General features: G+C 41.5%; 1 protein-coding gene across 7 annotated transcripts in view; it reads left to right on the top strand.

Annotated features, from left to right (window-relative positions):
• DLGAP3 (DLG associated protein 3) overlaps positions 1 to 17,935 on the top strand; it is a 626,246-nt gene that overhangs the window by 283,437 nt on the left and 324,874 nt on the right. For all 7 annotated transcript variants that reach the window (XM_040337299.1, XM_040337293.1, XM_040337294.1 and 4 more), the window contains one exon: positions 5,363 to 6,415. In XM_040337299.1, coding sequence (XP_040193233.1) covers positions 5,420 to 6,415 — 996 coding nt within the window. In that variant the 5' untranslated portion in view covers positions 5,363 to 5,419. The remainder of the gene's footprint in view (positions 1 to 5,362; positions 6,416 to 17,935) is intronic.

The raw sequence follows: 17,935 nt of genomic DNA, 5'->3' as shown, positions 1-17,935 counted from the left end.
GGCTCTCCTGGCGACCCAATTAGTCACCTCACACTTGGATATGCACCTGAAATCCCCCTCTCTGAGGCAGGATGTCCCGACTGGCGATAGAGGCCTGAATTGCATGGTGAAGTCACCTGAGAGACAGCATCTCTCCCTCAGGTCTGATCTCTTTCACCTTCTCATGCTCACTGACCTCTCTTAAGGGAATCAAAATGGAGTCTCTCTCTTTCCTGCCCACAGAGAATGCTGGTCTTGGTAGTTTTTGTCGCTATACAAGGCTATGGGGCTGCTCTGTGCTGGAACTGGAACTTCATATTCCAGAGTCCTTTGTTGCTGCTTCCTGTGGCTTGTTAACAGTGGCGTATTTAGGGTATGGCAGCTTTAGAAAGTGCCATGGGCGCCATATGAAGGGGGCTCTAGAGAGCAGGGACGCCAGCATTAAAGTTCTTCACTGAATTTATAACTAGAGCTTTTTAAACTTCTCCCCGTTCCTACTTGCTTATGGGGGGATGCAATTACAGTTTCCTGGGTCCCATCAGGTCAAAATAGGGGCCAAGGAATTGGGCGTAAAGGAGGGACTTTTTCTTCAATTTCGGGGCGCATGTACATCAAGCTGCCCCGCTACTCAATTAGTCCCGGCTGGCAGAGTGATTCTCTGCTCTGCTCCCATCCTTAGGTGCTGAGATGCGAGTGCTTCTGACATAGGGTGACCACATTTCCAAACTACAATTCAGGGACACTGACCCCCCTTCCCAAAATCAGCTTGTGCTGTAACGACTCACAGCACAGTGATTGGACACAAGTTTTGGGATTTATGATTTCTCCAATCACAAACAGGGGGCAGGGATTGTGCTCCTCCAGGAATTCCTTGCCAGGACAAGAACTGTCAGTGAGTAAAGCGGTGATATGGCAACCTTTTTTGGGGGCATCAGATTCCCCCGGGGGGGGTGGCTTTGTCAGTTTCATTCCGGGACACTGTATTGTCCTGGGATGAAGGTGCCCGGGACAGACCTGAAAAATGCGGGACTGTCCCGGGCAATCCGGGACACGTGGTCACCCTATTCAGACAAGGAACAGCCAGAGGAGAGCGTGGCTGCATGAGCCGAGCTCCACACAGATTGGCAGTGGAGACTGTCAGTCTGCAGTGTGTCCTGTTCAATTGATCTGAATTGGTCTGCCTGCCTGTACTGATGTACTGAATATCTGTGTGCATTTCATGCAGTGAAAACACGGCCCTGTACACTTAAAATCTTTTCACAGGGTCGCAGTTTCAATGCTTGCCATAGGCGCCATTTTCACTAGATACGCCTCTGCTTGTTAAAGTCTCTCTGATTGGCTCCTGTAACTGCTCCTTTAACTGGCTTTTTTCCACCTGCCAATAGGGACACAGAGGAGGTTGCAGAGTGAACAGAAGCTCTGTGTAGGTAAGCTCATATTACATTAGATTCAGTCAGTGAAACAGGAAGAAGGAGGGGGGAAGAAATCCCCCGCAGACACTGACAGGCAGCACTCTCCCTCTTTGAGGCTGGAAAGCCTATGTACTTTTGTGGTGGCCAGCTTGGAGGGGTCATGTGAGAAACAAGACACATGTGCTACACATTTTAATATTTGTGATTGAATCCTAAATCCTAAACCATCCTCAATAATTATACAAACACAATCACAAATATTAATATATATAAGCAATCATCTTTACATGGAATTCTAGAGGATGTTTTAGGATTTAATCAGACTGGCCTAGGCTGGTTTATTTATTGTATATGTATTGTATAAAAGCGCTAGACGTATCCAAGCACATGACTCCTGATGACGCCAGATGTGGGCTGACAAAACCGCGTTGGGTGGTGTTCTCGGGATACATTATTTCCGGTAATTGGAACGCAGGTGGAGCCAAACCGGCATTTCCACTACCATATACAGTATGGAGATTATTACCTTCTCAGGTATAAGTGCAAAATTATTGATTTTATAATAAATTATTCTAATTACCACACTTTGAGAGCCCTATCCTCTCTCCCTCTTTACTCTCACATGACAATTTTGAAGTTTTAAAGTACAATTTCTTGTAACAATTGGATGAATGTCAGCAGTGACTCAGATCTTATGTGGTGATCATACCTGTGATCCCTTGGGAATTTCCCCTATGTGCATTTCGACTCCCTGTAAGAGGGGTCAACTAAATCTGGTGAGTGCATAGTGTGTCTGCATACTGGTGGAGAGAAATTTTCTACAGTGCCTTGAATTTTTTTTCACATTTTGTCACGTTACAACCAAAAATGTATTTTATTGGGATTTTATGCAATTGACCAACACAAAGTGTCACATAATTATGAAGTGGCATGCATTTGTATTCAGCTCCTCCTAGTCAATATTTTATAGAACCATCTTCAATGACAGCTGCAAGTCTTTTTGGGTATGTCGCTACCAGCTTTGCACATCTAGAGAGTGACATTTTTGCCCATTCTTCTTTGCAAAATAGCTCAAGCTCTGTCAGATTGGATGGAGAGTGTCTGTGAACAACAAATTTCAAGTCTTGACACGGATTCTCAATTGGATTTAGGTCTGGACTTTGACTGGGCCATTCTAACAAATTAATATGCTTTAATTTAAACCATTCTATTGTAGCTCTGGCTGTATGTTTAGAGTTGTTGTCCTACTAGAAGGTGAACGTCCGCCACAGTCTCAAGTCTTTTACAGACTCTCAGGCCGCGTACACACGGTCGGACAAAACCGATGAGAATGGACCGAGGTTCAGTTTCATTGGTCCAAACCGACCGTGTGTATAGCCCATCGGTCTGTTGTCCTTCGGTCCAAAATTTTAAAACATGCTTTAAAATCGAACTGATGGCCCGCTGCCCAATCGGTCCAAACCGATGGTTAGTACAGAAAGCATCGGTTCAAAACCCGCGCATGCTCATAATCAAGTCGACGCATGCTTGGAAGCATTGAACTTCGTTTTATTCAGGACGTCGTGTGTTTGACGTCACTGCGTTCTGACCCGATCGGTTTTTGGAACGATGGTGTGTACGCACATCAGACCATCAGGCAACTTCAGTGGTGAACCAATAGAAATGGCCCGTCCAACCATTTTCCCATCAATTCTGACCAGCTTTCCTGCTGTAGAAAAGCATCCCCACAACATGATGCTGCCACCACCATGTTTGACGGTGGGGGTGGTGTGTTCAGGGTAATGTGCAGTGTTAGTTTTCTGCCACACAGAGCATTTTGCTTTTAGGTCAAAAAGTTAAATTTTGGTCTCATCTGACCAGAGCACCTTCTTCCACGTGTTTGCTGCGTCCCCCACATACAGTAGCTTCTCTTCAAACTGCAAAAAAAACTTTTTATGACTTTATTCTTGCCACTCTTCCATAAAGGCCAGATTTGTGGAGTCCACCACTATTAGTTGTCCTGTGGACAGATTCTCCCACCTGAGCTGTGGAGTTATCATGGACCTCTTGGTTGCTTGCCATGTCTTGGTAGGTTTGCATTTGTGCCATACTCTTTCCATTTCCGGATGATGGATTGAACAGTAATCCGTGAGATGTTCAAAGCTTTGGATATTTTTTTATAACCTAACCCTGCTTTAAACTTCTCCGCAACTTTATCCCTGACCTATTTTGGTGTGTTCCTTGGCCTTCATGATTCTGTTTGTTCACAAAGGTTCTTTAACAAACCTCTGATGGCTTCCCAGAACAGCTTTATTTATACTGGGATTAAATTACATACAGGTGCACTCTATTTACTAATTGGGTGACATCGGAAGGCATTTGGCTTCACTAGATTTTGGTTAGGGGTATCAGAGTAAAAGGGACTGAATACAAATGTATGCCACACTTTTCTGATATTTATTTGTAAAAAAAAATTAAAACCATTTATCATTTTCCTTCCACTTCAAAATTATGTGCCACTTTGTGTTGATCTACCACATAAGGCATTGTATACAGTACTTACAATGGGCGCTATTCACATTTGAGATTAATCTTGGATCTATTATGGACTTTATATTTCACATTTATTGTTTGATATTTTTTGTTATTTTTTTAAATGATTTTGTTTATTTAATTTATTCACTGTGGTGAGAAAACATTCTTAAACATTAAGGAGCACAGTTATCTTGACTTTGCATTGTAATTCTGTTTAATGTTAGAACACATGTTAAATACATCTTGATATTAATTTGTATTAATAAGCTTATAGCTTTGCGTTCCTCTGAAACATTGACGCAAAATTAATAATTCAGCTAATTTTATTCTAAATGATGTCCTTTGACTGCTGTTCTGAGTGAAACTGTTATATGTTTCCCAATTCATCTGCTCTTAAGCCCTGTACACACGATCGGTTTGTCCGATGAAAACAGACCGATGGACTGTTTTCATCGGTCAAACCGATCGTGTGTGGGCCCCATCGGTTTGTTTTCCATCGGTTAAAAAAAATAGAACATGTTTTAAATTTTTCCTATGGATAAAAAAGCAATAGAAAAAAACGATCGTCTGTGTGGTAGTCCATCGGTCAAAAATCCATGCATGCTCAGTTAAGTCGACGCATGCTCGGAAGCATTGAACTTAATTTTTCTCAGCACGTCGTAGTGTTTTACGTCACAGCGTTTGGACACGATTGGATTTTTGACCGATGGTGTGTAGGCAAGACTGATGAAAGTCAGCTTTATCGGATATCCGATCAAAAAATCTATCGGATTAGATTCCATCAGATATCCGATCGTGTGTACAGGATTTATGGTCAGATTGTCAGTTAGCAGTAAACACAAATCAGGCATTAATCACCTTCCATTTAACATTTAAATAGCATCAGCACAAGTCAGTCACATTTTGGATTAGTCATTTTATTTAAAAATAAATGACTGAGATAAGGTAGCACATTCATTTTTAAGGTAGATTTGCAAGACAGGCTTTGAAAAAAAGAGACTGCTACATCCAGGTTCACATTCCATACCTGTTCTGCCTAGTGCTACAACAGAAAATAGATCCATTATGGAAAAAGCCAATTTTCTAGGATGTTTAAAGACTCCAGGCAATAAAAAACAAGTATTAAATGCTGCCTTTGGCAGGATGTTACACAAAAATTCCTCTTTGTATTGATCGTTTATAAAGGGTTACTAACTGTAAGGGTAATTTGCCCGGTCTGCAGGGGTATTGTAAATACTGTTATTTATTTCACTAGGGGTAATTTAGGTAACAAGGAAATATCAAAATAATGTGTTCTTGCAGTTTCTAATTTTGATTTTGATGGCAGTAAGGTACCTAGTTTGCAAACATTTCCTCTCTAAATTTACTGTTAAAATCCTTCCTTTGTTCTTCATAACATAGCTGTCTATTTTAACAACCTTTATTAAGATCTTATGACTTTTTTTTTGTTATTTCAGGTAGACCCAGAGAGCTGGGAATGGCAGGAAAGATGCCGTGTGTTCAGTATTAACAGGATGAAAGGTTACCATGGGGAAGGCAGCCAGTTACAGCCTCCATGTTACTGCATCCCCGAAGGCAGAGAGAGAGTATTGGATTTCCCTCATCACATCCCAGATTTCCACAAGTCCTATCCGCGCAGCGCCTCTGAGTCTTGTTCCCTTGATCTGCACTATTGTCCTCCTCGGAGTGTTGCTGTGACACAAGATTGTCCAGGTGGTCCTGTGAGTATGCCAGAGCCACGGGCCTCCAGTGGTGGTACTTACCCCAGAATGCACCACAACCCCCAACAGTTCGACTGCGATGAATGTATGGCCGCCATTGCTCACACCTCCAGCAAGATCAACCGCTTGCCCCCTACACTGTTGGACCAGTTTGAGAAACAGCTACCCCTACATCATGATGGCTTCCACACCTTACAGTACCAACGTACCAGCACGACAGAGCAACGTAGTGAGAGTCCAAGTCGCATTCGCCACCTTGTGCACTCAGTACAAAAGCTGTTTGCTAAATCCCACTCATTGGAGACACCCTCTAAGAGGGAATACAATGGTATGCGATATGAAGGACGTGGAGGAGGAGAAGGCTACCAGCACTCCCAGCCTCGTCACAGTAAGAGAAGCAAAAGTAAAGACCGCAAGTCAGATCCCAAGCACCGATCAAAGATGGCAGGGTGGTGGAGCTCTGATGATAACCTTGACAGCGACAGCAGTTTTCTGGTGTCGGCACGTCATGCCATGGAGCATGGAGCTCCCTTTGGAGTGGACACTCCTGAAAGTGCCTTCAGAGACTTAACCTTGAAGAGTCTAAAGAGTGGAGGCGGGGAGGGAAAATGCTTGGCCTGTGCTGGGATGTCAATGTCCCTAGATGGGCAAACGCTTAAAAGGAGCACATGGCACACAATGACCGTCAGTCAGGCACGGGAAGCATATCCAGGCTCAGGCCACCATCAAGACAAAATGCTGATGCTTCAGGAGGCCAAGGGGAAAGAGCGAGGATATCATTACCTGCAGGTAGGAAAAGATTATGCATTCCCCGTAAAATGGTTGTACCATGGTGATTCACATTTCTCTGAGAATGCAGAGATTTAGAGGTGCATACATAAATGAATACATGACCAATTTTGAACTACGGCATCAATAATTTGAGCAGTACTTTCAGCCTATTTGAGCTTATGTATAGGAACTCTAAATACATTAAATTCTAATTTATCATCATTGTGCAATGTCTTTTCAATTATTGACAGTTTTTTTGTGTTTATCCTGAAACACTGGATTAAAATGCAAGAACATTGGCTTTGTTTTGTATACCAATAGCTTTATCTTTGTTTTTATAACCCCAGTTGAAGACACGGAAATAGATATGAAGTCAGATAGATGTTATACTAACAAACCCACTGTTACAGCAGTAGTTTAGGGTGTCTAAGCATTGCATGTAAAAAAAAAAAACAATATTTGCTAGTACATTATTGGATGATGGTTGGTCAGCAGAGTTTTCACTCAAGCTAAGGGAAAATTCTCTCGCAAAGTAAATAAACCCCAGTATCCGAAAGAACTCTTTCTTGACATTCATTGTCAACATAGTTTTTCATCTGGGCATTACAAGAAAAGTGAAATTACAGTTAACCTGGTATGAGAATAACGTTTGTAGACTGAGCCCTAAAAGTGCCTACATCTGTTGGGTGCTTGAGTTTGGCAAGTCTCTAAAACAATCCAGTATCCAAAAATAATCAGCTTTACTGCTGAAAAATGTGAATCTGCCAGCTCCTGCAATACAGTATTGACTATTAAAGCCTCATACACACGCACGGTTTTCTCGGCAAGAACCAGCAAGAAAACTGCGGGCAGTAAGCTGTGCGTGTGTATGAGGCTTTGTGTTTTCCTGCCGAGAAATCTGAGCATGTGTATACTTACCTCTCCATGAAAACCCGCGCATTCTCAAAATGACTTTGACGCTGAGTAGCTTCCAAGGCATAGGTAGGGTAAAGCAAGATGGCGGCGACGGCATCGAATGTGACGAGCGCATGCTCATCATAGTCGATGACATCACCGCGTTTGTGCCATTCAAAAGAACGGCGGTTCTTTTGAATGGCCCGTGTGTACAATCGGTCGGCAAGAGAATCTTGCCAAGAATCTCATCAGGAAAAACTGCAGTTATTTCCTGACGAGATTCTGGGCCGTGTGTACAGGGCTTTTAGACTTTAAATCATAACAACAGACCAGTAGTGTAGAGTAGAAGGTGAGAGAGGTCCAAAGCAGGTTCTTAAGCAGGAAGGTGGCCAATATTTGAATACTAGAGCATCATTGGAATGTGGGATATCCACAAGCTCTATTTGAGAAATGTAGCTGAGATGCAGGCACCATTAGGTATCTGCTATTTGTTAGAGTTGGCCATCTTGAAACTTCTAATTCACTTGAAATCATGAGTAGCAGTACATTTGTTCTTTAGATGTTATTACATTGTAACATAGTCCCCTGATATTTCTCCAGTGCTGTTGACTGCATTATTGACAACTTATCAGAAATTCAGTTGGCCTGTCTCATACACACAGACCTTTTAAAAATCTAATTGTAAAATGTATCCATATTTACAACGAATAACATGTTGCTGGCAGTTTAGTTTTTGACCTATGTCTGTGTTTTGTACTGTAATTCAAGTAATTTATATGCAAGCTGCAAAGCTCTGTGTTTAATGCTGAGCAATAAGCAGATTAATCTTTATTCAGCTATAATGCAATCAATGTATATGAAATATGCAAATCTTACTTTGAACATTTTTTATGGTCTGTTAGTTGCAAGAGGGAGAAAAAAAGGGTGCATTGCTGAGCCTGTTAAATACACTGAATTTGAAATATACTAATCTTAATTCAGCAAGTTAAAGTGTTACTAAACCCACAAAAGTAAAAGTGGTCTGTATATGCAGTAAAGCATGCTTGTTATACTCACTGTGGAACATAAAGGGTTACTCCTCAGCGTTTTGTAAAAAGGCTGTTTGAGCCTGTTTTTTCTGATCCTCCACTTCTTCCACAGTCCCCAATCCATCTCCTGATATTCTTGGAAGCACTCTGCACATGCTCGGTTTGGTGTGTATTGCTATAGAGTTTGTTTTTCTTTTTGGTATGGTGCCTGTAATCAGCACAGGGCAATCAGCACTGTCCAGAGATTGCCATTAGTCATGTAGCCTCATAGCACAGTCAGAGGAGAATTAAAACTCCTCCTACAAGTTTTAATCAGTGCTTGACTGGACACTGATAGAAGTCACAAGACTTCTATATGCTGCTAATGAGAAAAGGTATTTAGCAGATTTTTATTTACTAAAACTATTGCATTTCCATTTTCTGTGTACTGTGGGAGACCAGATATAGTGAATGCAGGGTCCCGGGTTTAGTAACACTTTAATATTTCAGTAGGGGAGCACAACAGTCTTGTTTAGGGTCAGGTACAATGGAATGTCACTTTTGCAATGTACAGGAGGTACTGTGTGCGGTAGGTGTTTTATAACATAGTAGACATTTTTGCAGATCCTGCCCACTAATGCTGTATGCATGTACAGTATGGTTGTGACTAGACTACGTAAACTGGTTGCTTTTCTATGCTAATGGATGCATGTGCATGCATGTTTAGTACAGCATGAATGGTACAATTATGTCTTTGTAGTAATTGGTAATAGCAAAGGTTCTGTGTAAGCTTGCATAGATGTGTATATTTAATAGCGTGTTTATACATTATATTAATTACTGTTGTGACCTCATTTATGGATTGTTTTAATTTTTTTTAATTATCTTTTGACCACACATTTCAAAATTATATATAATTTTCATCTTTTCTATGCCTGTTCTGTGTATCTATGCTATGTCCTTAAGTACTTCCTGGCATAGCTTAACTACATAGCTCTCCCTTTTGGCATATATACTATACACAGGTTTGAGCTATTAGCACACATGCAAAAAGGGCTGTGTGATGGTCAGCCAGTTATACAATCAGTGTGGTTTGGAGTTTTTGAGAAAATGGAAGCACAAGAATGAAACATGCACGAATGTATTGGAAGCCTGTGTCACATTGTGAACTCGAAGTTATCTTCTAAGAGAAACCCTCACCTGCTAATACACCTTCCTCATGCCCCCCCTGCCACTACGTTCTTCTGTTACAGCCGGTAAGTATTAACCCTGTGTAAACTCCATGTGAGATGGTGTTGGAGCATATGCAGGGTTAAATTCTCTCTCTTCCTCATCAGGTGACAAAGGTCAGGTCAATGGCTGCTGAGCGCTGCATTCTGGGAGGAGTTCTTGTGTTCCTCTGCACCTGAAAGGTCTAAGTATTTACAGAAGGCTCTGATGGAGCATTGGAGAGGTGGAAAGCATGCCATAGGTGGGTATGCATGTGTGTGCGTGGGCCAGGGGATGATTCTTTGCCTGAATGAGAAGATTGTCAAAATCTTTTTTTTTTTTAAACTGTAGAGAGTGCCTTAGTGGGGCTAAAACCAAGGCTCCCAGCAAAGAAAATCAACAGTTTTGACCACTGCAGTACAGAACTATGATTATAATTTTCAACAACAAAAACAATTCATATAATACATGATTTACAAAGATAGCTCCAAGTTTTTAAAAGTTCCAAGTTTTAAAAAGTTCTAAGTTTTAAAAAGTAAAAAAAAAAAAAACCTTAGAAAATTAAGACCTGTCCTGATCCATTTCATATTTATGTGGGAATTTCCTCATTCCTAATTGAAACATCTCACCTGCTACCTGGACTCTAGAAGTCAACTAAGGACGGTGCAGTTTTGTAGGTTCCCAAAAACTTTATTTAAAAGGAAAATTTGAGAGTTACATACAGGCTGACATTATGGACCTCTCTTATGCCTCGTACAGACGAGCAAACATGTACGATGAAACCGGTCCGCCGGACCGTTTTCACCGTACATGTCTGCCTGGGGATTTCTGTATGGTGGCTGTACTCACCATCATACAGAAATCCGCGCGTAAACAATACACAGGGCGTGGCCGCGCCGTCGCCGCGACGATGACCCGGCGACGTGGGCGGCCCTGCCAGTTCAATGCTTCCACACATGCGTCGAAGTCATTCGACGCATGCGAGGGATGGCGGGCGCTCGGACATGTACGGTAGGTCTGTACAGACGACCGAACATGTCCGAGCGGACAGGATTCCAGCGGGCTGTTTTAAAACAAGTTGGGAAATATTTGCCCGCTGGAAAAAGGCCCGGCGGGCAAATGTATGCTGGAATCCTGTCCGCTCGGGCCTACACACGACTGAACATGTCTGCTGAAACTGGTCCGCGGACCAGTTTCAGCAGACATGTTCGGTCGTGTGTACGGGGCCTTAAAGTGCGAGTTGCCTTACTATGCTTCCAAAGCTACAATACTTTTTAGGTTACTGATTTGGAGCAGGAGTGCAAATAAGGTGTTCTAACCTTGTTATGACTTCACTTGCTGCACACGTGACTGAGAAAGTACAAAAGCTAGAAACAACCAGACAAATAGCAATTTTCAAACAAGGTCAGCAAGGGCAGCCTACATATTTATTTAAAGCAGTATTAAACCCAAAAGCAAACATTTATTATATTGCCAATTGTGATGGCTGCATAGTTTTTTTTATTCTGGCTTTTTCCCCTAAAAGATATTTTATTGAGATATTTCAAGAAAGGTAAACACTAAAAAGGACATTCCAAAGGTCAAATATAAACATCATGGCGACCAAAACTTGGGCAAGGTGATAGAATTATATAGAAAACTCTGTTTTGTGAGTAATATACACTTTATAAATAACTGTAAGTCTTTAAGATCCAATCATGGCCAAAATTGTTGGCACCCCTGAAATTTTTCCAGAAAATCAAGTATTTCTCACAGAAAAGTATTGCAGTAACACATGTTTTGCTATACACATGTGTATTCCCTTTGTGTGTATTCGAACAAACCCAAAAAGGGAGGAAAAAAAGCAAATTGGACATAATGTCACACAAAACTCCAAAAATGGGCTGGTCAAAATTCTTGGCACCCTTAACTTAATATTTGCACACCCTTTGGAAAAAATAACTGAAATCAGTCTCTTCCTATAACCATTAATACGCTTCTTGCACCTCTCACCCGGAATTTTGGACCACTCTTCCTTTGCAAAATGCTCCAGGTCTCTCTTATTGGAAGAGCGCCTTTTCCCAACAGCAATTTTAAGATCTCTCCACAGGTGTTCAATGGGATTTAGATCTGGACTCTTTGCTGGCCACTTTAGAACTCTCCAGCGCTTTGTTGCCATCCATTTATGGGTGCTTTTTGATGTATGTTTGGGGTCATTGTCCTGCTGGAAGACCCAAGATCTCGGATGCAAACCCAGCTTTTTGACACTGGGCTCTACAGTGCGACCCAAAATCCTTTGGTAATCCTCAGATTTCATGATGCCTTGCACACATTGAAGGCACCCAGTGTTAGAGGCATCAAAACAACCCCAAAACATCATTAAACCTCCACCATATTTTACTGTAGGTACTGTGTTCTTTTCTTTGTAGGCCTCATCCCATTTTTGGTAAACAATAGAATGATGCATGATCTTGGTCTCATCTGTCCACAAGATGTTTTCCCAGAAGGATTTTGACTTACTCAAGTACATTTTGTCAAACTGTAGTCTTGCTTTTTTATGTCTCTGTGTCAGCCGTGGGGTCCTCCTGGCTCTCCTGCCATAGCATTTCATTTCATTTAAATGTTGACGGATAGTTCGCACTGACATTGATGCTCCCTGAGCCTGCAGGACAGCTTGAATTTCTTTGGAACTTGTTTGGGTTGCTTATCCACCATCCGGACTATCCTGCGTTGCAACCTTTCATACATTTTTCTCTTCCGTCCATGCCCATAGAGATTAGCTACAGTGCCATGGGTTGCAAACTTCTTGATAATGTTGTGCACTGTGGACAAAGGCAAATCTAGATCTCTGGAGATGGACTTGTAACCTTGAGATTGTTGATATTTTTCCACAATTTTGGTTCTCAAGTCCTCAGACAGTTCTCTTCTCCTCTTTCTGTTGTCCATGCTTAGTGTGGCACACACAGACACACAATGCAAAGACTAAGTGAACTTCTCTCCTTTTTATCTGCTTTCAGGTGTGATTTTTATATTGCCCACACCTGTTACCTGCCCCAGATGAATTTAAAGGAGCATCACATGCTTGAAACAAACTTATTTATCCACAATTTTGAAAGGGTGCCAAGCATGTTGACCAGCCCATTTTTGTAGTTTTGTGTGACACACAAAGGGAATACACATGTGTATAGCAAAACAATTTCTGGGGTGCAAACAATTTCGGCCATTACTGTATTTTGAAGCTCTAGTGTGGAGAATCCGAGCTTGCCAAGATTTAGTAAATCTAGCCGTGGTATAGTAGTTGTTGTAGGCTAACATTAACTCATAATGAGCTTCTTTATTCAATATTAAAATTACACCAGAAAGGTTAGGAGCATTAGTAGATCTCAATAACTTTGTTATTGTAAGCCTTGCGGTTATACAAATATTGGCTACTATTCTGTAATTTAGATGATAGAAGTCCAAATTTATTCCTAAGAGAGCCATAGCGGGAGTAAGTGAAATTAGATTTACTGTACGGGACGCAATGAAGGAAGAAATTCAACTTCTATATAAAGTTTTGAAATTCCAAAGGGTATGATATAGAGCAGTGATGGCGAACCTTGGCACCCCAGATGTTTTGGAACTACATTTCCCATGATGCTCAACTACACTGCAGAGTGCATGAGCATCATGGGAAATGTAGTTCCAAAACATCTGGGGTGCCAAGGTTCGCCATCACTGATATAGAGTATCAACTTTGTCATTACATCTCTAACAAAGGGGAGATAAGGATGGGAATATTTTTGATAGTTTGTAGGGTGTTACCAACGATTTAGTATATTCTGAGGCCCCATACACACCATAGAATCTATCCGCAGATAAATCCCATCAAATGGGTTTCTGCGGATAGATCCTATGGTGTGTACACGCCAACGGATATTTATCCGCAGAGAAATCTCCCCTGGGATGGATTTCCAGCAGATGGATATTTGCTGACATGCACAACAAATCCATCTGCTGGAATCCATTCCAACGGATGGATCCGCTCGTCTGTACAGACTTACCGGATCCATCCGTCTAAAGGGATTCCCCGCACGCGTCGTAATGATTTGACGCATGCGTGGAATTCCTTATATGACAGCGTCGCGCCCGTCGCCGCGTCATAATAGTGGCGACGGCGCGACACGTCATCGGCAGAGGATTTCAGCGCGGATTTCAATGCGATGGTGTGTACACGCCATCGCATAGAAATCCTCTGAAATCCTCGAGAGGATTTATCCGCGGATACGGTCCGCTGGACCGTATCTGCGGATAAATCCTCTCGTGTGTATGGGGCCTCAGAGTTTTCCCAATAGCTATTAATCATTATTTCTCCTTTATTTTCATCTGGTGGTCCAGCCAGTAATCCTGTTGTTTTTGAACAGAACAAGCTGTCCTGCAAATGTAGCGGTTTGATGGTGTAACTTGTGTACCTGCAGTGTGGAGCTAGAGTTTGGCTTCAGTTTGTTGGTAAATCTAAATCTACTAGTGCATCTAATACTCCCCTTCCCCCAGATTAGCATTGCCGCTGTGCTCCTTTATCCATCAGGTAGGCACCCTAATACAGGAGGTGTGTTACTGTCCAGATCATCAGGTGAAAACAGAGGGGGAAAAAGCCTAAAAAGGAAAAGGATTGCAGCCACCATATCTAATGATTTGTAAGCTGCAATATATTATATTTCTGGTTTTGGGTTTAACACCATTTTAAACCCAGGTTTTCATTTAGATCCAATTGCTAAATGTTCTGGTGAAGGCATCTCCAAGTTTTGTCTCTGTTTTTGGTTCATATTAAAGAAGAAGCTATTTGTCCTTATAAGTGCAGTGGAAAATATGTTTTTTCAATTATGAAAGACGTGAAAAGCTTTCATGCAAAAGATAATATTAAAGCTATTGCTGTAAAATGTTGTGTCTTCATGTGTGAAGGCATTCTGTAAATACACTTGCTTATATATGCATCAAATGTTTGCAGTTGACAGTGCTTAAATATATAGGCAGTCAAAGTGACAGGTTCAAAAAATTGTGTTTATTTACCCTCACATTTAAGGTAGTAAACTGCTCTTTGTCAAAGCTATATGACAGCTTGATGAAAACGATAAAATAGTTTAACAGCCTGCTGAGTAAAATGCATTGCCTGGCGAGAGCCATTGATGCAGACATAGTAGCTGTCCTGCACTGACTCACTTCCATTTCTTTACAGAATTTACCAAATCTGATTTGTATTTTAGTTCTGCAGGTAAGGTGCAGACAGAAGTTTGCTGTTCTAACGCAATTACAAGCTTCTAACTATTGCTTGGCACTGGACAATAAATTGGTTGTTACAACATGTGTGTTGGCTAAATAGAACTTTTGATTGCTTTCCACACCATCTGCTTACTATTGTTCATCAGGGCAACAAGCCCATAACTCGTCTCCTAATATGTTTTTTTGCCATTAAAATCGGTATAGGCAAAGACATGTAAATATATTTCCCTTTTTGTGTATATTAATACTGTATACTGTATATAATATTAATATGGCACGTAAGCTTTGGTAAGACAAACTAAGAACATGAACATAGAGGATTGATGGGCAGAAAAAGTCCAAGTGGTTTACCAATTCGGCCCACTTTTTTTTTTATTTAACCTTTTTGTAGAGCAGCCTTTCTCAACCTTTTCAACACAAAGGGACCCTTGAACTAACCTTCCTGTGTCAGGGAACCCCTACAGAAAATTACTATATCTACAACTCAAGACACTTTACGGTGATAGTTAGTGGAGAGATTGCTCGAAACCATGGAACCCTGGTTAAGAAACCCTGTTTTAGAGTATAGGTCTATGTTTATCCTAAACATGTTTAATTAACTTACTGTTAACTGCCTTTCTACTTTTGTTGGAACAAGAACAAACATATATACTCAGCGCTACACTTACTGGAGGGTCAAAAAAAAATTCTATCCCAGGGGTAGGCAACCTTAGAGAGATGGAGATCTACTTGAACAACACTGGTGAAATCAAAGATCACCAGGAACAGTGAGCGACCTGTTAGGGCTGGTTCACACCAGAACGCGGTGCCAGAAAGGCATATTCCATGTGTGTTTCCTGCACCGTGTTCAAAATTCACTGCCTTTGTGGTCTACTGCGGGTGATAATACATTGTTAACCCCAAACGTAGGTCGCAAACACAAGGGGTTATTTACGGAAGGCAAATCCACTTTGCACTACAAGTGCACAGCAAGTGCACTTGGAAGTGCAGTCGCTGTAGATCTGAGGGGAAGATCAGAAATGTGGAAGCTCTGCTGATTTTATCATCCAATCATGTGCAAGCTAAAATGCTGTTTTTTATTTTCCTTGCATGTCCCTGTCAGATCTACAGCGACTGCACTTTCATAAATAACCCCCATAGTGTGTTTGTGGACATAAAATAAAACAAGTATTACAAGAGTATTACAAGAGCGTGCAGGGTTTAAAAGTGCATTACGTCCAGAATGCAGGGTTCAGGAGTGTGTTACGTTTAGATGGCAGGGTTTAGGATTGCATTATGCTCAGAATGCAGAGTTCAGGAGTGCGTTACATTTAGATGGCAGGGTTTAAGAGTGCATTATGCTCAGAATGCAGGGTTCAGGAGTGCATTATGCTCAAAATGCAGGGTTCAGGAGTGCATTGTGCTTAGAATGCAGGGATGAGGGGTGTGTTATGCTCAGCATGCAGAGATTAGAAGAGCATTATGCTCCAAATGCAGGGTTCAAGAGTGCTTTTACACTTAAATAGCAGGGTTTAGAAGTGTATTACTGTAACGGTCACCACCGTTTACGACCTTCCATCAACCCACGACAGCTTATCCGACACACAGACCAACCAGCAGGCACGATCCATATCAATTCCCCAGAAAATGAGACTGACCGCTCTATTCTCTGCTTCAAAACGTATGAACACTTTTAATGGTAACTTTCAGTCTTATATACAGTACAACAGGTTACAGTAATCACAGGAACAAAACCACACCCCACCCATACATCACACGATGAGCTTCAATCACATTCTTTTAGATAATTACATAGAGTTAATTATCCCCCAGGCGTTACATCTCCGACAATAAGTCATTCACCTGCACCTGAGAAGACACATTCCTTCATTAACAGAATTCAAACAAAACACCATCACACAATAAATTCCCCTCAATCCACATCTTTTGACAGACGGTCTGTCTCTGACAGAGAGGTATTCACACCTGAGCATCAATAGGCTTTAAACAGTGTTATCACACAATGAAAGGCCTTTCAAGAGCCAGCCTCATTTAACAACTCACTAGCCAGGGCTAATCATTGAAAAGAGTCATTATTGACCGGTAGGGTCAGAATATTCTTTACAGACATTAAAATATATATTGTAGATTACTGTCCATGTTAAAACAATCCAACATGTGTCCCCTGTCCTATAATTTAGGATATAATTTCTCAGTCACCCTATGGCTCTATCAGACATAAGGTAACCCTAGACATAAGACTCCTTGGTGACGCCGGTACAGGAGTACCCCTCATCCTTCCAAAGTCTCTGTTTGTCACGGGTAATTCTGTTACAATTACGCTCAGAATTCAGCACTCAGGAGTGTGTTATGCTCCAAATGCAGGGTTCAAGAGTGCTTTTACACTTAAATAGCAGGGTTTAGAAGTGTATTACTGTAACGGTCACCACCGTTTACGACCTTCCATCAACCCACGACAGCTTATCCGACACACAGACCAACCAGCAGGCACGATCCATATCAATTCCCCAGAAAATGAGACTGACCGCTCGATTCTCTGCTTCAAAATGTATGAACACTTTTAATGGTAACTTTCAGTCTTACAGGTTACAGTAATCACAGGAACAAAACCACACCCCACCCATACATCACACGATGAGCTTCAATCACATTCTTTTAGATAATTACATAGAGGAGTTAATTATCCCCCATGCGTTACATCTCCGACAATAAGTCATTCACCTGCACCTGAGAAGACACATTCCTTCATTAACAGAATTCAAACAAAACACCATCACACAATGAATTCCCCTCAATCCACATCTTTAGACAGACGGTCTGTCGCTGACAGAGAGGTATTCACACCTGAGCATCAATAGGCTTTAAACAGTGTTATCACACAATGAAAGGCCTTTCAAGAGCCAGCCTCATTTAACAACTCACTAGCTAGAGCTAATCATTGAAAAGAGTCATTATTGACCGGTAGGGTCAGAATATTCTTTACAGACATTAAAATATATATTGTAGATTACTGTCCATGTTAAAGCAATCCAACATGTGTCCCCTGTCCTATAATTTAGGATATAATTTCTCAGTCACCCTATGGCTCTATCAGACATAAGGTGACCCTAGACATAAGACTCCTTGGTGACGCCAGTACAGGAGTACCCCTCATCCTTCCAAAGTCTCTGTTTGTCACGGGTAATTCTGT

The sequence above is a fragment of the Rana temporaria genome, chromosome 2 (genome assembly GCF_905171775.1).
Source record: "Rana temporaria chromosome 2, aRanTem1.1, whole genome shotgun sequence".
In the NCBI taxonomy this organism is placed as follows: domain Eukaryota; kingdom Metazoa; phylum Chordata; class Amphibia; order Anura; family Ranidae; genus Rana; species Rana temporaria.
This window is presented reverse-complemented; position numbering and strand designations above follow the sequence as displayed.